General features: G+C 43.2%; 1 protein-coding gene across 2 annotated transcripts in view; it reads left to right on the plus strand.

Annotated features, from left to right (window-relative positions):
- The window catches only part of LOC136158801 (seminal plasma protein PDC-109-like), a 30,444-nt gene continuing 6,713 nt past the window's right edge, over nucleotides 1–23,731 (plus strand). Inside the window, exons 1-6 of one of the 2 annotated variants that reach the window (XM_065920615.1) lie at nucleotides 1–99; nucleotides 1,393–1,473; nucleotides 2,610–2,633; nucleotides 3,130–3,261; nucleotides 3,720–3,881; nucleotides 4,410–4,571. In XM_065920615.1, coding sequence (XP_065776687.1) covers nucleotides 24–99; nucleotides 1,393–1,473; nucleotides 2,610–2,633; nucleotides 3,130–3,261; nucleotides 3,720–3,865 — 459 coding nt within the window. In that variant the 5' untranslated portion in view covers nucleotides 1–23 and the 3' untranslated portion in view covers nucleotides 3,866–3,881; nucleotides 4,410–4,571. Of the gene's footprint in view, nucleotides 100–1,392; nucleotides 1,474–2,609; nucleotides 2,634–3,129; nucleotides 3,262–3,719; nucleotides 3,882–4,409; nucleotides 4,572–23,731 lie in introns of those variants that run through there. The other variant, XM_065920614.1, reaches the window with a different exon arrangement.

Genomic DNA, 23,731 nt, shown 5'->3' on the forward strand with positions numbered 1-23,731 from the left:
CAGCCACAGGAGAGCAAGCTACCATGGCACCGCGTTTGGGGCTCTTTCTGATTTGGGCTGGTGCGTCTGTATTTCTACAACTGCACCCTGTGAATGCAGGTGAGGGGGGGGGGAGAGACGAACTAGAATTGGTGACAGAGACCCTGCCCCAGACATGGCGATTGTGCAGCCCACTTGACTGTAGCCCATCAGGTTCTCTATCCATGGAATTTCCCAGGTTCTCATCCATGGAATACTGCAGTGGGTTGCCATTTCTTTCCCAGGGGGTCTTCCCGACCCAGGGAGCAAACCCACGCCTCCTGCATTGGCAGGTGGGTTCTTTAATGCTGAACCACCAGGGAAGCCCACCCCAGACGTGGACTGATGAGTAAAAGTCATGACAATAATAATACTGTGACCAATACCATGCCATCTCTTGAATGTGTCAGAAGGGTCAGCCGCTATGACACTTACATTTTATTTAATTTTCCAGCAATTCTATGAACTTGAAACCCAGGTGAGTCTGGCAACAGAGCCAACGGCCTTTCTGGGAGCTGTCTCATTCCTAAATCTCCATTGCATTGTCCCAGACATGGGCAACCTACGTCAGGGTTGGTTATGTTGTTCAAATGAAGAGTTTTTGATGTTTGTAGAGCTGACTGTTTGAAATATTGGGTTGGCCATAAAAAGTTCCTTCCTGTTTTGCTGTACCATTGTATTGAAAAACCAGGACCAACTTTTGGGCCAACCCAGTAACAGGGACCATGTGGTCTCAGGGCAGGTCCAAAGAACAGTGAGTGTCTGACTTTGTGGTTGAATCCATGTGACTCAGTAGGGGAGCAATGCAAATGTGTCAGGGTCTCCCTCACCTGTTCTGTTTACCCTCTAGTCATCGAGTATACCTGTTGAGGGTAAATAAGGACTTCAGAATATAAAAGAAAATAAAAGAGATGCAGGGCATGTCCTGCTACTGACAATAGTCTGGTTGTGGCTCTGCTTTGGGGTTTTTTGGTTGCTGTTGCTATTTTTTGTTGTTCTTATTTTGTTTTTTATTTTTAATTGGAGGATAGCTGCTTTACAATGTTGATTTCTGCTGTAAGACAATGCAAATCAGCCACATATATATATATATGTATGTGTATATATATATTTATGCAGTCTATGGTGTAGCAAATATATATATATTATATATATATATCCCCTCCCTCTCAAGCCTCCCTCCCACCCCCCATCCTCTAGGTTGATGCAGAGAGCTCCAGGCTGGGCTCCCTGTGTTACACCGCACCTTCCCACTGTCTGTTTTATTGTGTATATATGACAATGCTCCTCTCTCAATTCATCCCAACTAACCCTAAACCTGCTTTGTTCTTACTCCTCTTCCATCCGTCTCCTCTGCTCCTGCCTTTCTTCTAGATAAGCCGCTGATGGATGAGTACTACCTTCTTCCTCCGATTTACACTACAGAAGTTCCTGGCACCTTTGCTGATAGTAAAGGTAATCAACCACTGAAGAGAATGACAACAAAGCAACAATCAAATGCAACAAACTAACATGCGTGTCCTGGTCACTGTGACGGGGATCCTCCAAAGATACTTAAGGGCAGGAACTAATTTTAACCTCTCAGTCACAGGAGGAGGCAGGTGGGCACATTCCCCAAGAGGGCTTATCCCAAGAGCATCAGGGATATGCCTCTGTAGATGGTGAGGCTGGAATCTGAACCCAGGGTCCGGGATTCAGAGCTGGTGTCATGATAAAGTAGCAACTCCCCAGATTCACATCAGTACACCAATCCTCACAACTTATATACTTTTAACATGCCAACTAGCTACTCTTCACATTTATTTCTTTGTATCTATAGACACATGTATATCTCTAAATAAATTTTTTTTCACTGTCAAAAACAAAATAAAAACTGCCTACAGTCAGAGAACCCTTCCCAGTCCGTGAGGGAGGGACTACATCATATTGACCTTGACATCTCAAATGTATAGCTGGATGCTAAGGAAGATAAATGGAAGGAAGAGACTCTGGGGAGGATTAGTGGCAAGAGAAAGTAAGAGGGAGGCACAGAGAGGACAGCACAATCCTTAGTGTAGGCATGACAGAGCAGGAGTCGATGTGGGAAGAGCAAGGGCATAGGGGAGACAGTGCGTCCCGGTTTTGTGCTTGAATCCCGTGTGTCCTCCGGGAGCAATGAGAACATAAAAGTTAGAGATGCAAGGCAGGTCCCACTACAGATGCTCTTCTGGTTGTAGCTCTGCTGTGTTCTTTTGTTTTGTTATTTTTTCTTATTTTGGTTTTGTTTTTATTTTTAATTGCAGGATAATTGCTTTATAATCTTGTGTTGATTTCTGCCACACAACAACACAAATCAGCCAGAAGTATATCCATTTGCCCTTCTCTTGAGCCTCCCTCTCACCTCAGCCCCCATCCTACCCCTTTACGTTGACAGTACAGAGCGCCAGGCTGGGATCCCTGTGTTAAATAGCAGCTTCCCACCAGCTATCTATTTTACTCAAGATGGTGTATATATGTCAATGCTACTCTCGCAATTCCTCCCTCCTAATCGTAACCCTATTTTGTTTTTGCTCTTCCTCCGTCAACCTCCTCAACACCTGCTTTTCTTCTAGTGGAGGAGCCGCATAAGGAAGAAAGTACGTATCCCAAAGTCTACTCTCCTTATTCAATTCCTTGAGGTAATCAACAAGGAATAGAATGACAGGAAAACAACAATCAAATGCAATAAACTAACACATGTGCCCTGGTAACTGTGATGGGGATCCTCCAAAGATACTTTACAGGCAAGAGCGAATTTTATCCTCTCAGCCACAAGAGGAGGCAGGTGTACACTTTCCCCAAGGAGGCGACCCGGGAGAGCATCAAGGGTGAGCATGTGTAGATGGTGGGGCTGGAACCTGAACCCAGGGTCCGGACTTCAGAGCTGATGCCACATGCTAAAGTAGAGACTGTCCAAAGTTAAAGAAATCTCCTGATCCCTGAGGGAGGGACCACAATAGATGGACCTTGACATCCCCAGGGCTTAGCAGGGAACTCTGTACATGACAGTCTCGAATGGAGACTTTGCCAGAGTTACCCGAGATCATGAAAGCCTACGAGTCAAAGAAGGGAACAAGGACTTTCTTCTTCCAGGTCCTCCATGTGCTTTCCCATTTACCTATAGAGGCGTAAAGTATTATAAGTGCACGTCCGTAGATTTCGCAGCTGAATGGTGCTCTCTCGATGAACATTATGTAGGAAGACGGAAAACATGTAGTCGTGAAGGTAAGCGGGCAGCTTGTCTTCATATGATGAGCACGTGTCTTCCCAGATGAAGAGGGTTGGTTCCTAACTGTCTCCTAGATGGAAGCCTCAGACAGCTTCTGACCCAGCCCGATGAGTTCCATTCATGCCTGTTTCTGAGTCTTGTTGCGGCCTGTGGGCTTTCTCTAGTTGCAACAAGTGGGGGCTGCTCTTCCTCGTTGTGTGGGTTTCTCATTGCAGTGACTTCTCTTGTGGAGGTCAGGCTCTGGGTGCACCAGCTTCTGTAATTGCTATGTGTGGACTCAGTGGTTGAGGTATCCAGGCTTAATTGTTCCTCAGCATTGGTTTCTTCCTGGACCAGGGATTGAGCCAATGCCTCTTGCATTCCAAGGCATTCTTAACCACTGGACCACCAGACAAGCCCCCTTTTCTTTTTATAACCCTCCCACCATTAATGTTTTCACCCATTCTTTTTTCAGACCGTCCCAAATGTCACTTCCCCTTTACATATCGCAAGAAACGATATTTCCGTTGCACAACAGAAGGGAGTGCGTATGGTTACGCTTGGTGTTCACTCACTCCAAACTTTGAGCAAGATTACATTTGGCAGTATTGCGATCGATAAAAAAAAAAAGGTGAGAGTGTTCTGGGGAGGATGGTAAGAGACAGGGGTGAGCAGGGAAGAGGCAGAGCTGGATGAAGAGGTGGAGTCAGATGCCCAGTGAGGAGGGAGGAGGCAGGTGGAGGGAGGGGATGATGAAGAAAGATGCAGGAGGGACAGTGAAGAGCAGAGTTTCATGAGGAGAAACATACAGAGAGGATGAAGAGGAGAAAGGGGACGAAAGATGCAAACAGAGGAAGAGACAAAGGCAAAATGCAAACAATGGAGAGAGGAGAGTCCCAGAGGGAAGAAGAAAGAGAGTTTGCAGGATGACCAATGGAAGGAGGAGGATCTGGAGAGGATCAGTGCCAAGACAAGGTGGAAGAGAAGGTGAAAGAGGGGCAGAGGCAGGACAACATAATCTTGGAGCAGGCATGAGACAGCAGGAATCGAGATAGAAAGAGCAGAGAGCAAAGGAGAAATAGACCTTTGCCCTCTGTGGGACTGACTGAGAAACGAAACTGACTCGTTAACATTGACCCCAAAACTATGTTCTGTTACCATCCAGGGCATCCGTGGCCATTGATGCAGTCAAGCCTTTGAAACCTCAGTGAAGAAAATCAAGAACTCTCAAGCATGAAGGTGATGCTCTGAATGACAGAGGTGAAATCCTTTCCCAACTTCTCCACCATGCTCCCCCTGTGCGTGGGTCCAATCAATAAACACTTTCTCGGCAGGTGTGGTCTTTCTTTGTCCCACAGAGAAACCTGTGTATCAAATAAGAGCGTCTCAGCATGCTCAGGTTAACCAGGCAGGATCTTCTAGTGTTCCTTTCCCTTCCTTGGAGCCCCAGTGGAACATCAATACACATCACAATTGTCCCTCCTGGGGTTTGATTGACAGATGGAGACCCAGTGGTGAGATCTGAGGTGGGGGTGGGAGGAGAGTCCCAGAAGGGATGGAGGGCTGGTCCTTGTCGTAAACGATCTGTCTTTTCCCAACTTAGCTGAAATGTTATTTCTTCCTGGAGTTATTCTCTGACTCCCCAGTGTAAGGAGGCCCAATCGAGTCTTCCCAGTTTATCCTTTCTCTGCTTACAGTTAAACTGCCCATCTTTCCAGGTGGACAATATTGACAGGAAGGGAACAAGGAGAACTGTGCTTACCCTGGCCTCAGTCCTAACATCCTTTGCATTTATCAAAAGGACTACTCTCCTTTTAAAAACAAGTAAGAATTTTAGAGAATAGCACTGAAACATGTATATTACCCCATGTGAAATAGATCACCATTCCAAGTTCGATGCATGAAACAGGGCACTCAAAGCCGGTGCACTGGGACGCCCCTGAGGGATGGGATGGGGAGGGAGATGGGAGAACGGTTCAGGATGGGGACACATATACACCTGTGGCTGATTCATGTCAATGTATGGCAAAAACCACTACAATACTGGAAAGGAATTAGCCTCCAATTAAAATTAACTGATTAATTAATTTTAAAAAATTAAAAGGAAATACTGCAAAATAAGTGAATCATCTGGATGGTAGAATTAAATTTGATATGAATTTTGTAAAAAAAATAAAAGATAGGAATTTTAGACAAATATTTTTTCTATCACTAACAGGGCCTGACTGAATGAAGGTCAAATTCATAGGTGTCAGAAATAATGAAGGGCCTGAAAGGGCCTAAACACTAAATTTTATCCTCTTCAAAAACACCTAGAGTCTATCTAAGGATCCTCGGGATCTGGTGATGGATGTTCAGTCACTATCTGGGGAAGAGATGCACAGACTTTTAATCACTGTGCAGGAAGGAGGTATCGATACAGTATTTGTCCTCTGTGATTTAAGGCCAGAAACTTGGAGCCTCACTTAAAACCAGGACCTAAAAATAAATAAATAATTTTTAAGGTAATAAATAAAAAGTTTTCATTATAAATGTTTTAATAAAAATAATTAAAAGGAAACAATCATGATGATGTATGGCAGAAACCAACACAATATTGTAAAGCAATTATACTCCAATTAAAAATCAATAAATTAAGATGTTAAAAAAATGCCTAATAAAAATATACAAATAAGAAAAAAAAAAAACAGTGCTTCCCCTGGAGGATCAGTGGTAAAGAATCTGCCTGGCGATACAGGAGACGTGGGTTTGATCCATGGTCTTGGAAGCTCCCAGAAACCTCGGAGCAACTAAGCCTAACCACGACTATTGAGTCTGTGCTCTAGAACCCGGGAGGCAGAGTTACTGAGTCCCACAACCGCAGAAGAGCCTGTGTCCCACAACGAGAGAAGCCACTGCGCTGAGAAGCCTGCCCACCGAAACTGGAGAGCGGTCCCAATTCGCCACAACTAGAGAAAAGCCTGTGAAGCAAGGATGAACCAGCTCACCAAAAATAAAATAAATCATTTTAAAAAATTTTTTTAAAGAAAGAAAGCCAGACAATGTAAGCACTATGCAGTTAATAGGGATCAGAAGATCTCTCCTGGTCCTAGAGAAAGAACAAAAAAGCTTCCATTTTTGACTCTCTGAACAGATTCTATAGAAATATTGCCCTTTGGGTGAAGTCTTTTCCCAAACCCTTCACACAGTGGTTTACGGCACTAAAATCACACAAGTGAAAAATGGAAAGATCACACACACACACACACACACACACACACACACACACATACACAGACACATGCATTCCCAGTTGAAGAATAATGAAAAGTCTACAGCATTGGCAGAAAAAAAGATTTAGAACCAATCACGAAGGGAATTCCCTGGCAGTTAGTTGGTGGTTCAGAGTCAGCATTTTCACTGTCAGGGTCAGGTTCGATCCCTGGTGGGGAAACTAACATCTCAAATGCTGCTTGGTGCAGCCAAAACATAAATAAATAAACACAAATAAAACCAATCTTGATGCTTCTACCAAAAACAAACCAAAAAACTAGCACATCTCAGACAATGCATGCTAAATAATTGGTATATTAGATATCACTGGTCATGACAAAGAAAAAAATAGAAAATATTATATAAAAAATGAACCTTATTTTCATTCTTTATTTTTTACATCAATGAACTCTAATTGAAAGTCCAGAAATAATCCTTCACATTTGCAATTGATCTTCAACAACACATCAAGATAGTTTAATGTGGGGACTTCCCTAGAGGTCCAGTGGTTAAGACTCTGCAGTTCCAATGCAGAGGGTACGAGTTCTAACCCTGATCAGGGAACTAAGATCCCATATGCCACGAGGTGTGGTCAAGAAAAGAAAAGATAGTTCAACACGGCAAGAATAATATTATACTCTTTGCAACAAGTGGTTCTGAGACAAGCATATGTGTGTGTGTGATAGTTGCTCAGTCACATCACTTGCTCTTTGCGATCCCATAGACCATCGCCCGCTAGGCTCTTCTGTCCATGGAATTCTCCAGGCATGAACACTGGAGTGAGTTGCCAATCCCTTCTCCACAAGACAAGTATATCTGCATGCAAACTAAATAAACTGGATACCTACTTCATACCGTATGCAAAAGTAAAGTCAAAATGAGTCATATGCTTAATTTTAAAAGATGAATCTATATAATTCTTGGAAAAAATATACAAGTAAATCTTCAAGACCTTGGGTTAAGAAATGAGTTCTTATATGTAACACTGAAAGGACAAATGACAAGAAAAAGGTTTACAAATTGGACTTTATCAGAATTAAATTTATGCTTCAGTTTTCAGAGAAATGAAAACTGACAGAATGGGAGAAAAGTATTTGCAGGTCAGGTATCAGATAAAGAACTTGAATCTAAAACTTGTGGAGAATACTTGACACCTCAATAATAAAGTGACAACACAATTTAAACGTGAGCTAAAGCAATTGAATGGATACTTCCCCAAAGAATATGTACAAATGGCTAATAGACACATGAAAAAGTGTTCAACATCATTAGACATAAAGAAAATACCAATGACATACAATCTAGAAGCAGAAGATTAAGAAGAGGTGGCAAGAAAACACAGAAACAACACAAAAAAGTTCTTAATGACCCAGATAACCACGACAGTGTGGTCACTGACCTAGAGCCAGACATCCTTGAGTGTGAAGTCAAGTGGGCCTTAGGAAGCATCACTACGAACAAAGCTAGTGGAGGTGACGGCATTCCAGTTGAACTGTTTCAAATCCTAAAAGATGATGCTTTGACAGTGCTGCATTCAATATGCCAGGAAATTTGGGAAGCTCAGCAGTAGCCACAGGACTGGAAAAGGTCAGCTTTCATTCCAATCCCAAAGAAAGGTAATGCCAAAGAATGTTCAAACTACCACACAATTGCACTCATTTCACATGTAGCAAGGTAATGCTCAAAATTCTTCCAGCTAGGCTTTAACAGTACCTGAATTGAGCACTTCCAGAGGTACAAGCTAGATTTAGAAAAGGCAGAGGAACCAGAGATCAAATTGCTGACATCTGTTGTATCAGAGAAACAGAAAGAGAATTCCAAAAATCATCTACTTCTGCTTCATTGACTACCCTAAAGCCTTTAACTGTGTGGGTCACAAGAAACTGTGGGAAATTCTTAAAGAGATGGGAATACCATACCACCTGACCTGTCTCCTGAGAAATCTGTATGCAGGTCTAGAAGCAACAGTTAGAACTGGACATGTGACAATGGACTAATTCAAAACTGGGGAAAGAATATGTCAAGGCTGTATTTTGTCACCCTGCTTTTATAACTTCTATGCAGAGTTTTTGTTGTTCAGTCACTCCGTCATGTCCAACTCTTTGTGACCCCATGGACTGCAGTGCACCAGGCTTCCCTGTTCTTCACCATCTCCTAGAGCTTGCTCAAACTCATGTTCATTGAGTCAATAATGCCATCTAACCGTATCGCCCTCTCCTCCTGCCTTCAATCTTTCCCAACATCAGGGTCTTTTCCAATGAATCAGTCCTTTCATCATCGGATGGCCCAAGTATTGAAGTTTCAGCTTCAGCATCAGTCCTTCCAATGAATATTCAGGGTTGATTTCCTTTAGGATTGACTGGTTTGATCTCCTTGCAGTCCAAGAGACTCTCAAGGGTCTTCTCCAACACCACAGTTCTAAAGCATCAGTTCCTTGTGACTCAGTCTTCTTTCTGGTCCAATTCTCACATCCATACATGACTACTGGAAACTATAGATTTGACTATACAGACGTTTGTGGGCAAAGTAACGTCTCTGCTTTTTAATACACTTTCTAGCTTTGTCATAGCTTTTCTTTCAAGGAACAAGCATCTTGGTGTCGTAAGGGTGGTGTCATCTGCATATCTGAGGTTAGAGTACATCATGCAAAATGCCAGGCTGGAAGAAGCTTAAGCTGGAATCAAGATTGCCAGGAGAAGTATCAATAACCTCAGATATGCAGATGACACTACCCTAATGGCAGAACATGAAGAGGAACTAAACAGCCTCTTGATGAAGGTGAAAAGAGGAGAGTGAAAAAGCTAGCTTAAACTTAACATTCAAAAAACGAAGATCATGGCATTAGGTCCCATCACTTCATGGCAAATAGATGGGGCAAAAACTGGAAACAGTGACAGACTTTATTTTCTTGGGCTCCAAAATCACTGTGGGTGGTGACTGCAACCATGAAATTAGCTCTTTGGAAGAAAAGCTATGACAAATCTATAAAAGTGTTTTAAACACCAGAGGCATTACTTTGCCAATAAAAGTCCATATAGTCAAAACTATGGTTTTTCCAGTAGTCATATACAAATGTGAGAGTTGGATCATAAAGAAGGCTGAGTGCTGAAGAATTGATGCTTTCGAACTGTGGTGCTGGAAAAGACTCCTAAGAGTCTCTCGCATAGTAAGAAGATCAAACCAGTCAACCCTAAAGGAAATCAACCCTGAATATTCATCTGTAGGACTGATGCTGTAGTTGAAGCTCCAACACTTTGGCCACCTGATGTGAAGAGCTGGTTCATTGAAAAATACCCTGATGCTGGGAAAGATTGAGGGTAGGAGGAGAAGGGGGCAACAGAGGAAGAGATGGGTTGGATGGCATCACCGAATCAATGGACATTAGTTTGAGAAAACTCCAGGAGATAGTGAAAGACAGGGAAGCCTGGCATGCTGCAATCCATGGGGTCACAAAAAGTTGCATATGACTGAGCAACTGAACAAAACAGCAAATAGATTTAAAGGAAGATTTAATGATATTGATATATCAAATAGAGAATACCAATAATTAGAAATTTTTTCAAAAGGACCAAATGTAAATTCCTTAGTTGGAAAGCACAATAGCAAAAACAAAAAACCTCACTAGGAGGCCCCAACAGCAGACTTGAGCTAACAATAGAATCAGTGAGCTTGGTGATAGATCAATAAAGATAATCCAACCTGAAAAACTGGAGGAGGAGATGGCAACCCACTCCAGTGTTCTTGCCTGGAGAGTCCCCATGGAAAGAGGAGCCTGGTGGGCTACAGTCCATGGGGTAACAAAGAGTAGGACAGGACTGAGCGACTAAGCACAATTTTGAAAAAATAAAAGAATGAAGAAAATTCAATGAGGCCTGGGCAATCCATGGGCCACTATCCCGTTTAGCAACATGCACACATAGGTATATCAGCAGGAGAAGAAAGGGGCAGAGATGATAGTAAGATCAATTTGTCGAGTATTGCCATTATAACAATGTTAAGTCCCCTCATCCATGAAAATGGAATGTCTTTCTATGGATTTACATCTTCTTAATTTCTTTCTGCTCTGCACACATCAAACAGGTGGGTTTTTGATAGGCATGCAAACTATACTCAGCAAAGCTCTTTTTAAAAACTAGAATAGGGAATTCCTTGATGGTCCAGTGGCTAAGAATCTGCTTTGCAACACAGGGTGTACTGGTTCAATCCCTAGTCAGGGAACTAAGATCCCAGATATTGATGGGCAACTAAACTTGAATGCCACAACTAAAGACCCAAAACAGCCAAATAAATAAGTAAAAAGAAAGAAAGAAAAAATACAGACTTAAAAAAAGAAAGAATAAAAGGAAGTTCTGAGGGTGTTTACACTGGGTCCCATGGCCTGGACCATTATCCAGTCAGCCAGAGAGGTGGACAATGAGTTCTTCTCTTTTACTGATTGAATGTTCTTGATACTAATCAGAAAGTCCTAGACATCTCCCAGGGATTCATCTATATGCATATTACCCCTCCCCCCGCATCAACCTCATGAATTTTCATGACTGGATTTTTCCTTCAAACTAAGAGAACCAGGGGACACCTCCTCCTCTTATTGCCACAAAGCCTGCCTTCTGCAGCTCCTGCTTATTCACTCTGCCCCTAAGTGCAAACCCTGGGTGGCCCCACGTGATGTGGAATGTTCTCCTCTCCCAGACTGTGGATCTATGTGGCTCATACACTGCTGTCAACCTCATCTGTGCAGTGTTGGGTGTTGTACGTGTGGTCCATTCCTAATATTTAAGGTGGACTGAATAGAAGCTGATCAGAACAGCAAGGCTGTTTCCCTCATGATGCTACCAGTACTGCTGAATTGCAAGGGGCAGAAGGCCCACTTCTCTGGCAGCCTGCATACCTCCATCCTCCTCCTAATACTGGGAATCTGCTATGACTCTCACTGTTTCTATTCCCACATTCCACACTAAAAAAAAAAAAAAAAAAAAGCAAAAAACAAAACATCTGCCTTATTTTTCCTTTTTATTTCTCCCTTACTCCCATTGTTTCTATTACTCTCTACATCTGTTTCTATTGCTCAGATCTGGTATAAATTTCTTGATGAGTCCAGGTTTTCACAAAAAAACAAGAGTGTTTTTGTTGCTGTTTTTGTTTGGGATGGTTTTTGGTCTGGTTGGTTGTTTTGTTTTTTGCCTCGGTGCTTATGGGATCATAGTTCCCAGACCAGGGGTTGAACCTCGGTCCAAGGCAGTGAAAGTGCAGAGTCTTAACCATTCCGTCGGCAGGGAATTTCACTAGCTTGTCTTTTTTTTTTTTTTAACAGTCAAAGATGCTAGGAAAGGTTTCCCAAGTGGCTCAGTGGTAAAGAACCTGCCAGCCAATGCAGGAGACACGAGATTGAGCCCTGATCTGGGACGATCCCACGTGCCTCGGAGCAACTAAGCTTGTGTGCCACCACTGTCGACTCTGTGCTCTGGAGTCTGCACGTGGCAACAAGAGAAGTCTCCACAATGAGAAGCCTGAGCACTAGAACTAGACAGTAGACCCTGCTTGTCACGACTAGCAAAAAGCCTTTTCTTGTTTTTGTTCTTCATTGCTGGAGCAATGAAGATCCATCACAGACAAAAACAAGTAAATAAGGAAAAATTATAAATAAAGAAAAAAGAGGAAAACAGGAGACAGGGACTAATGGAAGGGAAATTCAAAAAGGAGGGGATATATATATATATATATATATATATATATATATATATATATATATATATATGTATGGCTGATTCATCTTGCTATGCAGTAGAAGCTAACACAACATGGCAAACCAACTATGTTGTTACTATTTCGTCACTATGTCATGTCCAACTCTTTTGTGACCCCCATGGATTGTAGCTTGCCAGGCTCCTCGGACCTTGGGATCTCCAAGGCAAGAATACTGGCCTGAGTTCTGTTTCCTTCTCCAGGAGACCTTCCCAACCCAGGGACCAAACTTGTGTCCTCTGCGTTGGCAGGACAATTCTTTACCACTGAGCAGCCACCAGGGAAGACCAAAGAACTATACTGCAATAAAAATTATTTAATTAAAAAAATACGATTTATATCATAAATCCTATACACTAACAATAAAAACAGTATAGAGGGATTTCCCTGGTGGTCCAGTGGTTAAGACTCCAGGATTCCACTGCAGGCCTGGGTCCCATCGCTGGTCATGGAACTAGCGAACTCCCATGCCACAAAAGGGGACCAAAAAAGACCAACCAACAACAACCAACAAAAGAGAGTAAGCACCCTGAGAGGTTGAGGGTTCAGCCTGCATTGTAATCAAGTTGCCAAATCAGCCAATGGCCAGATGAGGTTCTGTGTTTCATTTCCAGCAATTTCAGCCCTGCAGCTCTGGGAGAAAGGGGTCAAGAAACTCCCAAGTCATTTAGGCAGCACTTGGGCTGAAAGTTTGAATTCTTGAGTTCATCTTTTTATTTCACCATTTTGTGTGCTGATATCAGGAGCAACAAACCAAGGTCATCATATTCCTTAGTTTCCCCCAAAACGTTCAAAATTATCATCTACAGAGCCACATAACACCCTGTTTGTTATAAGTGATTGATTAGACACATCTAACAGATATTTTGCCTGGTCTGAAAACAGTTCACACCATGGACTATCAGTGGTCTGTTTATGACTGGGAAGTCAGTAGAGTCGTTTTTGGGCCACACCATGCTGCTCATGGGATCTTATTTCCCTGACCAGGGGTTGAACCTATGCCCCCTGCAGTGGAAGCATGGAGCCCTAACTCAGGCAGGAGATAGGCTCCAGGTTAGATATTTATAACTGGCTTCCTGTTTGGATTTAATGGGGCATGAAGAAGTAGGCTTCAGGCTGGATATTTAGACCTGTTAGGTTTTCCGAGACAAGAGATAGATGGACTCCTAAGTATTTACCATCAGCCTCCAGTTTGCTCTCTAGAATGGAAGTAAGAGACACAGGGTTAATAGAAAGTCTTTGTCTCTTGAGAAAATAGTCATGGCAATCATCAAGGTAATAATCAGGCAAAGACAAAGAGGGGAAAAACCCTGTTTGAGTACAGAATTAAGGGATTTCTCCCCCCTCGATTTTTGGGACAAGGGAGATACTCCGGGTGTGCAAAAGGGCTCCTTGTGGTCAAAAGTCAGGGGATAACAGCAGGCCATAAGGAGTCTTGCTCCTCCCGGAAGCCTTCACTTGAGATCCGTCTTGGTTGAGGGGTGCATGCGCTCCCAGAGGAGGATCCCACGGTAGGTCACGTGTAGGAAAAGAAACCGGATAACTGGCAAAAGACAAAGACCCTGAAGAACTGACTTATATACATGACTTAACCGCCTCTTTACCGCGGACACCCACACCCTCACTAAGGCGGACACCCACACCCTTTCCCTCTGGGTGTGCATCTCTGCCTTGCTTCTGTCTTAATTAAACAAACTCTTTCTCACTGCGTGCTTTCCCACTTGTGCTATGTCTCTAAGAACAAATTTTGCACCCACATTTATAGTTTTTGCCTCTGTTAAATGGATTTTTCACCGGGGGCAAAAATTCAGGGAAAATTTGCTGCTAGAGTCTAGCCTTTGCTGTCTGATGGCTAGGATTCCAGGTTCTTATCCAGGCTACTTCTATTCCTGGGCAGGGAATTAAGATCTCACTTCCTGCTGGCACTCTCTGCTGCCTCCTTGAGATCAAAAGGACTGGACCTTAGTCTCCTTTTAAATGTGTTTCAAACCACTGAGGCTTGGAGACATTAAACTGCCAGCCAATGTCCTGTACTTTCCATCTGAGAAGTAAACTTGAACAGCATGCTGTCATGCTGAGGAATGATCAAGCTCCGTCCAGGTGCAATTGATTCTTATCAGATTGAAGGGATGTTGGGGTCACTGGTTATATAAGAAGCAGATCGACATTGGTCAGCCACAGGAGAGCAAGTTATCATGGCACTGTGTTTGGGAATCTTTGTGGTTTGGGTTGGTGCGTCTATGTTTCTACAACTGGACTCTGTCATTGGAGGCGAGAGAGGGAAGACAGGCTAGAATTGGTGGAAAGACACTGCCCCAGATGTGGATTGACACGCAAAAGTCATAATAATAATAATAATAATCTTGTTGTTGTTCAGTTGCTAAGTGATTTCTCACTCTTTGCAACCCCATGGACTGCAGCCTGCCAGGCCTCCCTGTCCCTAAGTGTCTCCTGGAGTTTGCCCAAGTTGATGTCTGTTGAATCAGTGATGCTATCCAACCATCTTATCCTCTGCCATCCTCCTCTCCTTTTGCCTTCAGTCTTTCTCAGCATCAGAGCCTTTTCCAAAGAGTCGGCTGTTCACATCAGGTGGCCATGGTGATGGCAAACACGTCTACTGTTTCTTAAGTATGCTGGAAGGGCCAGATGCTATGAAGGGCTTCACATTTTATTTGATTTTCCAGCAATTCTATGAAATTGAAATCCAGGTGGGTTTGGCAGCAGAGACAAAAGCCTTTCTGAGAGCTGTCTCACCCTTGAATCTCCATGGCACTGTCCCAGACGTGGGCAACCCACACCAGGGTTGGTTACATTGCTCAAGTGAAGAGTTTTTGATGTTTGAAGAGTCCACTTTTGAAATATTGGGTTCAGTCTGTGTTTTCCCTTAACATCGTATGAAATAAGAGGGACAGTGTGGACTCAGGGTATATCCTATGAACGGCGTGACACAGCGGAGTCTGACCTTGTGGTTGATTTCATGTCTGTCCGTAGCTAAGCAATAAGAGCAGGTCAGGGTCTCCCTCCCCTGTTCTGTTAGCCCTCTAGTCCTTGAGTCTATCTGTCAGGGTAAACAAGGACTTCAAAATATAAAACAAAATCAAAGTTTGAGATGCAGGGTAGGTCCCACCACAGAAGGTATTCTGGCTGTGGCCTGCTTTGCTCTATTTTGGCTGTTGCTCTTTTTCTGTTATCTTGTTTTGTTTTTTATTTTTAATCAGAGGATAATCGCTTTCCTATGTTGTGTTGCTTTCTGCCATACCACATCGTGAATCACCCATAAATATGTATATATATACATATATGCATACATGAATATGTATATATTATATATACATATGGGATACAGATATCTCCTCCTGTTTGAATCTCCTTCCCACCCCGCCCCTCATCCTGTCCCTCTGTGTTGACAACACGGAGTGAGCCATTGGCCCCCTGTGTTATAACCGCGGCTTCCCACTAGCTGTCTATTTTACACAGGGTGGTGTGTGCGTATCGAAGTTATCCTCTCGATCTGTCCCACCTAACCCTAACTCTGCTTTGTTCCTGCTCCTCCTCCGTCCATCTCCTCTGCTTTTCTTCCAGATCAGCAGCTGTCTGAGGACTACTTCATTCTTCCTGAAGAGATGGAAGACGCTGCTTCTGGCGCAGAAACCAAAGGTAATCAACAACAGGAGAGAATGACAACAAACGACAATCCAGGGCAACCAGTTAACATGTGGGCAGGGTAACTGTGATGGGGATTCTCCAGAGATACTTTACAGGCAGGAGCTAATAGTACCCTCTCAGTCACGGGAGGAGGCAGGTGTGCATGTCCCCCAAGGGGGCATCCCCAGACAGCATCAGGGTGGAGGCATCTGTAGATGGTGTGGTGGGAATCTGAACCCAGGGTCAGGGCTTCAGAGCTGGTGGCACTAAAGTGCTAAAGTAGAAACTGCCTGATCTCACATCTTTACACCAGACCTCACAATTTATATATTTTTAACATGTCAGCTAATCACTCTTTACATCTAGCTCTTTGTATCTATAAACGGGCATATATTTTTAAGTAAAATTTTTTCACTGTCAAAAAAAAATTAATAAAGCAAACACTGCCCAAAGTTAGAGAACCCTTCCTAATCCCTGAGGGAGGGACCACACCATACTGACCTTGACATCCCCGATGCTTAGCAGGGAGCTCCGTACCCGGGAGGCTGAAACAGAGACTTTACCAGAATTACCACGGAAATCATGAAACCCTAAGAGACAAAGAACAGAACAATGTCTTTCTTCTTTCAGATATGAGATGTGTTTTTCCGTTCATCTATAGGAGCATCTTTATGTAATCCCATGAAGTTTTTTGACTGCATATTCCACAATTCCATATTCCTTTGGTGTTCTCTCAATGCAAACTATACAGGGAGGTGGAAATACTGTACTAAGACAGGTGAGTGTGCAGACTATTCTCATAGGAGGAGCCCATGGCTTCCCAGATGAAGGGGGAAGGTCAAAGAGCCTCCTAGACGGAAGGTTCAGACATCTTCTGATCCAGCCCCGTGTGTTCTATTCACATCCCTTTCTCCCTTTCTCTCTTTGGCTGCTCTGGGTCTTCACTGTTGTGCAAGGACTTTCTCTAGTTGCAGCGAGTGGGGTCTACTCTCTGTTGTGTGTGGGCTCCGGTGCAATGGCTTCTCTGGTTGAGGAGCACAAGCGAAAAGGGTGCTGGCTTCATTAGGTACCTCAGGTTGGCTCAGTACTTGAGATGCCCAGGTTTAATTGCTCCTCCGCCTATGGGATCTTTCAGACCAAGGATCGAGCTGATGTCCCTTGCATTGCAAGGCGTCCTTAACCATTGAACACCAGGGAAGCCTCCCTTTCTCTTGATGAGACTAAAAATGACCCTCCCACAATTAATGCTTTCACCCATTCCTTCTGTTTTTCAGACTATGCTAAATGTGTCTTCCTCTTTATCCATAGAAACAAGTCTTATCAGACTTGCACAAAAACTGGGAGTGTTACTAAAAGGTATTGATGCTCACTCTCTCCAAACTTCAACGATGATAGAGCTTGGAAGTATTGCTAGCAATAAAAAAAAAAAAAAAAGGTAAGAATGCCCACGGAGGGTGGGAAGAGACAGGGGTGAGCAGGGAAGAGGCAGAGCTGGATAAAGAGGTGGAGTCAGATGCCCGGTGAGGAGGGAGGAGGCAGGTGGAGGGAGGGGATGAGGGAGAAAGATGTAGGAGGAAGAGTGAGGGGCAGAGGTTCATGTGGAGAAACATGCAGAGAGGATGAAGAGGAGAAAGGGGACAAAAGATGGAAACAGAGGGAGAGACAGAGGCAAAATGCAAACAATGGAGAGAGGAGAGTCCCAGAGGGAAGGAGAAAGAGAGTTTGCAGGATGACCAATGGAAGGAGGAGGATCTGGAGAGGATCGGTGCCAAGACAAGGTGGAAGAGAAGGTGAAAGAGGGGCAGAGAGAAGACAACAGAGTCTTTGGAGCAGGCGTGAGACAGTAGGAGCTGAGATGGGATGAGCAGAGAGCAAGGAGAAACGGACCTTTGCCCTCTGTGGGACTGACTAAGAAACAAAAGTAGACTCGTTCACACTGAGCCCAGGCCCACGCTATGACGGTCCAATGCATCCACCCATGGCCAGGGTGCAGTTCAGACTTTGAAACATCAGTGAAGAAAATTAAGAACTCTCAAGCATGAAGGTGATGCTCTGATGACAGAGGTGAAATACTTTCCCTGAATCTCCACCATGTTCCCCTGTGCGTGGTTCCAATCAATAAACACTTTCTCTGCCAGTGTGGTCCTGGTCCCACAAAGAAACCTGTGTATCAAATGGGAGGATCTCAACGTGCTCAGGTTAACCAGGCAGGATCTTCTTGTCTTCCTTTCCCTTCTTCGGGGTCCCAGTGGAGCATCAGTGTACATCACAATTGTCCCTCCTGGGGGCTTGATTGACAGGTGAAGACCCAGTGGTGAGATCTGAGGTGGGGTGGGAAGAGAGTCCCAGAGGGTATGGAGGGCTGGTCCTTGTCATAAAGATTTTCCAGACTCAGCTGAAATGTTATTCCTTCCTGGAGCTATTCTCTGATGCCCCTGTATAAGGAGTCCCCATCATGTCTTCCCAGTTCATCTTTTCTCTCCTCACAATTAAACTGCCTGTCTTCCACAGGGGACTGGAATTTGGAGGAGCATCAGGAGGGACTGTGTTCACCGTGGGTGGCCTCACTCCTAAGCGAAGAACCTGACATACCCTTGGTATTGATCAAAAGGGCCACTCTCCTTTTTAAAACAAACAGGAATTTTAAACAAATATTATTTCCATCACTAACTGGGTCTGATAGAAAGAAGGTTCAATTCACAAGAATCTGAAACAATGAAGGGTCTGAAAGAGCCTAGTCACAAAATTTCATCTTAATCAAAAGCACCCAGTGCCTATCTAAGGAATCCAGGAGACCTAGTGATGGACTTTCGGTTACCATCCAGGGAAGAGGTACACAGACTTTTAATCACTGTGCAGGAAGGTTGTGTTGATAGAATATTTGTCCTCTGTGATTCAAGGCCAGAAACTCAGAGCCTCACTTGAAACCAGGACATAAAATAAATAAATTTAAACTTAAAACAGAAAAAAGTGTTTTAATTAAAAACACTTCAATCAAAATAAATAAAAGGAAACCAGGGGCTTCCCTGGTGGCTCAGTGGTAAAGAATCTGCCTGCCAACGCAGAGGACACTGGGCCATCACTTGGCCGGGAAGTTCCCACACGCCACAGAGCAACCAAGCCCACGGGCCACAACTATTGGGCCTGCGCTGTAGAGCCTGGGAGCAGCAAATGCTGAGCCCAAGGGCCACAATTTTGGAAGCCCATGCACCCTAAAGTCCATGTTCTACAACAAGAGAAGCCACAGCAATGAGAAGGGCGCAAAGTAGGGGATTAAGAAGTTAAAACCACTACGATAAAATAAATAAGGTACAAGGACATATTGTACAACATCAGAGCCAATTTGTACAACAGAGCCAATTGTACAACAACTATATAGCCAATAGTTGATAATAACTATGAATGAAATAAAACTTTAAAAGGTGACTCACTGCTTTGTATACCAGAGACATACAATGCTGTGTATTAACTTATCTCAATTTTAAAAAGGCAAAATAAAAATAAAATGTCCACATACACGTTGCTATATTTAAAATAGATACCCAACAAAGACCTACTCTATAGCACAGGGAACTCTGCTCAATTTTCTGTAATAACCTAAATGGGAAAAGAAATTGAAAAAGAATAGATACATGTATAATGGAACCACTGAAACTAACACAGCATTATCAAACAGCTCTAGCCAATATTAAAAAAAATTTTAATAAAGTGTTCGATTTCAACAAAAATTATGAGCTATGCAAACATTCAGAAAAGGGTACTTTACACGCACAAAAAAAATCAGTAGTTACTGTCTTTCGGAGATTCAAATGATAGACTTTTATCAGACAAAGATTCCAAAGTTTATGTTATGAGTATGTTCAAATAACTTGCTTTGCTCAGTACTACTACCATCTCTAGGCCCATCCATGCTGTTGCAAATGGCATTATTTTGCTCTTTTTAAAAGTCTGTTAACTATGTTATTGTTGTTGTCGCCGAGTTGTGTCCAACTCTTTTTCTACCCCATGGACTGTAGCCCACAAGCTCCTCTGTTCATGGGATTTCCCAGGCAAGAATTCTGGAGTGGGATGCCACTTCCTTCTCCAGGGGAGCTGTCAGACCCAGGGACTGAATCTATGTCTCCTGCTATGGCAGTCTCCCTGGTGGCTCAGACGGTAAAGCATCTGCCTACAACGCGAGAGACCCAGGTTCAATCCCTGGGTCGGGAAGATCCCCTGGAGAAGGAAATGGCAACCCACTCCAGTGTTCTTGCCTGGAGAATCCCATGGATGGAGGAGCCTGGTGGGCTACAGTCCATGGGGTCGCAAAGAGTCGGACACGACTGAGCGACTTCACTTTCTTTCACTTTCATGGCAGGCAGATTCTTTAGCACTGAGCCACCAGGGAAGCTCTCTATTAACTATACCCTCAATAAAAAAAAGAAAAGAAAAATTTGAGGGCTAAAAAAAAAACAATCCATGACATAGATTTAAAAGCAAATTTAATGATATTGATATATCAAAGAGAGAAAACTCACTATCTAATAGTGAGTTAGAAATTGTTTTCAAAAGGACCAAATGGAAATTCTTAAGTTGGAAAGTATAATAACAAAATTAAAAAAAAAAAGTCACTTGAGGGCCCCAACAGGAGATTTGAGCTAGCAAAATGAAAAAAATCAGAGAACTTGATGATCAATCAATAGAGATTATCCAACCTGAAGAAAAGAAAAAGAATGAAGAAAATTCAGGGGAGCCTTGGCAATTCATGGGATACTATCGGGTTTAGCAACATCCACACATGGGGATACCTGCAGGAGAAGAGGGAAAACAACAAAAATAAAAACAGTAAGATCAACTCGGTGAGTATTTTCATCTTGTCAATGTTAAGTCTCCTCATCCATGAACATGGAGTGTCTTTCTATCGATTTAGATCTTCTTAATTTCTTCCTGCAATATTCTGTACACATCAAACGGGTGGATTTTTGATCAGCAGGCAAACCATACTTCAGTAATTTTTTTGAAAGTTGCTCAGTTGTGTTTGACTCTTTGCAACCCCATGGCCTTCCAGACTCCTCTGTCCATGGAATTCTCCAGGCCAGAACACTAGAGTGGGTAGCCATTTCCTTCTCCAGGGGATCTTCCCAACCCAGGGATCTAACCCAGGTCTCCCACAGTGCAGGCAGATTCTTTTCCATCTGAGCCACCAGGAAGCCTGTACTTCAGTAAAGCTCTTTTTAAAAACAAGAATAGGAAACTATAAGCAAGGTGAAAAGACAGCCTTCAGAATAGGAGAAAATACTAGCAAAAGAAGCAACGGACAAAGAATTAATCTCAAAAACATGCAAGCAACTGCTGCAGCTCAATTCCAGAAAAATAAATGACCCAATCAAAAAGTGGGCCAAAGAACTAAACAGACATTTCCTCAAAGAAGACATACAGATGGCTAACAAATACATGAAAAGATGCTCAACATCACTCATTATCAGAGAAATGCAAATCAAAAGCACAATGAGATACCATTACATGCCAGTCAGGATGGCTGCTATCCAAAAGTCTACAAGCAATAAATGCTGGAGAGGGTGTGGAGAAAAGGGAACCCTCTTACACTGTTGGTGGGAATGCAAACTAGTACAGCCACTGTGGAGAACAGTGTGGAGATTCCTTAAAAAACTGGAAATAGAACTGCCATATGACCCAGCAGTCCCACTGCTGGGCATACACATCGAGGGAACCAGAATCGAAAGAGACACGTGTACCCCAGTGTTCATCGCAGCACTGTTTATAATAGCCAGGACATGGAAGCAACCTAGATGCCCATCAGCAGATGAATGGATAAGGAAGCTGTGGTACATATACACCATGGACTATTACTCAGCTGTTAAAATGAATTCATTTGAATCAGTTCTAATGAGGTGGATGAAACTGGAGCCTATTATACAGAGTTAAGTAAGCCAGAAAGAAAAACACCAATACAGTATACTAACACATGGAATTTAGAAAGGTGGTAATGATAACCCTGTATGAGAGACAGCAAAAGAGACACAGATGTATAGAACAGTCTTTTGAGCTCTGTGGGAGAAGGTGAGGGCAGGATGATTTGGGAGAATGGCATTGAAACATGTAAATTATCATATGTGAAATGAATTGCCAGTCCAGGTTCGATGCATGAGACAGGGTGCTCGGGGCTGGTGCAGTGGGATGACCCAGAGGGATGGGATGGGGAGGGATAGGGGAAGGGTCTCAGGATGGGGAACACATGTAAACCCATGGCAGATTCATGTCAATGTATGGCAAAACCAATATAATATTTTAAAGTAAAAATAAATTAATTAATTAATAAAAAAATAAACTATTCCTCTTACTTCCTTCACCTTGTAAAGAAAAAAAAAAAAAAAAAAAAAAACAAGAACAGGAAATTTGCTGGTGATCCAGTGGCTTAGAATCTGCTTTGCAACTCAGGGGTTGTTCGGTAGCCAAGTCCTGTGTGACTCTTTACAATTCCATGGACTGCAGCACTCCAGGCTTCCCTGTCATTCACTGTCTCCCGAGTTTGCTCAAACTCATGTCCATTGAGTCAGTGATGTCATCCAACTATCTCATCCTCTGTCCCCCTCTTCTCTTCCTGCCCTTAATCTTATCCAGCACCAGCGTCTTTTCCAATGAGTCGGCTCTTTCCAACAGGTGGCCAAAGTAGTGGAGCTTCAGCTTCAGTGTCAGGGTACTCGGATTCAATTCCTGGCTATGGAACTAAGATCCCACATGTTGATGGGTAGCTAAGCCTGTGCACACAACTAAAAGACCTGGAGCAGCCAAATAAATAAACAAAAAGAAAAAATATATATGCTTTAAAAAGTTACAAAACAAGAATATAAGAAAGTTCCTTGGGTGCTCACAGTGGGTTCCATGGTTTGGACTATTGATCAGTCAGCAGGAGAGGTGGGCAATGAGTTCTTCTCTTTTACAGATTGAATGTTCATGATACGAATCAGAAATTCCAGACATCTCCCAGGGATTCACCTACATGCATATTATCCCCCTGCATCAACTTCATGAGTTTTCATAACTGGATTTTTCCTTCAAACCAAGAGAACCAGGGGACACCTCCACCTCTTGTTACGACAAAGCCTGTTTTGTAGTAATAATAAGCCTGCAGCCCCTGCTTATACACTCTGCACCTAAGTGCAAACCCTGGGTGCCCCACGTGATTGCAATGTCCTCCTCCCCAGACTGTGAATATACATGGCTCATACACTGCTGTCAACCTCATCTGTGCAGTGTTGGGTTTTGGGTGTTTGGTTCTTTTCTAATACTTACGGTAGGCTGGACAGAGGATGATCGGAAGAGCACGGCTGTTTCCTTCTTGATCCTACCAGTACTACTGAATAGCAAGGGGTAGAGTCAATGGTCCGCTTCTCTGGCAGCCTGCATACCTCCATCCTCCTCCTAAGACTGGGAATCTGCTATGCCTCTCACTGATTCTGTTCCCACACCCCAACTTAAAAAAAAAGAAACCTTCTCTCTCCTTTTGCTTTCTCCCCTACCCTCTTTGTCTCTATCTCTCTCTCTCCATTTATTTCTATCTCTCAGGTCTGGTACAAGTTTCTCATTGAGTCTAGGCTTTCATCTAAAGCAAGAGTTTTTTGTTGTTATATTTTGGGTGGTTTTTTTGTTGCTGTTGCTGTTCTTTTGGCATGGTGCTTGTGGGCTCATAGTTCCCGGACCAGGGATTGAACTTGGGCCCTGGGCAGTGAAAGTGCAGAATCTTAACCATTCTATCACCAGGGAATTCCACAAGAAGTTATTTTTAACATCAAAGATGCTAGGAAGGGTTTCCCTGGTGGCTCATTGGTAAAGAATCCATCTATCAAT

This window comes from Muntiacus reevesi, chromosome 2 (genome assembly GCF_963930625.1).
Source record: "Muntiacus reevesi chromosome 2, mMunRee1.1, whole genome shotgun sequence".
Classification (NCBI taxonomy): domain Eukaryota; kingdom Metazoa; phylum Chordata; class Mammalia; order Artiodactyla; family Cervidae; genus Muntiacus; species Muntiacus reevesi.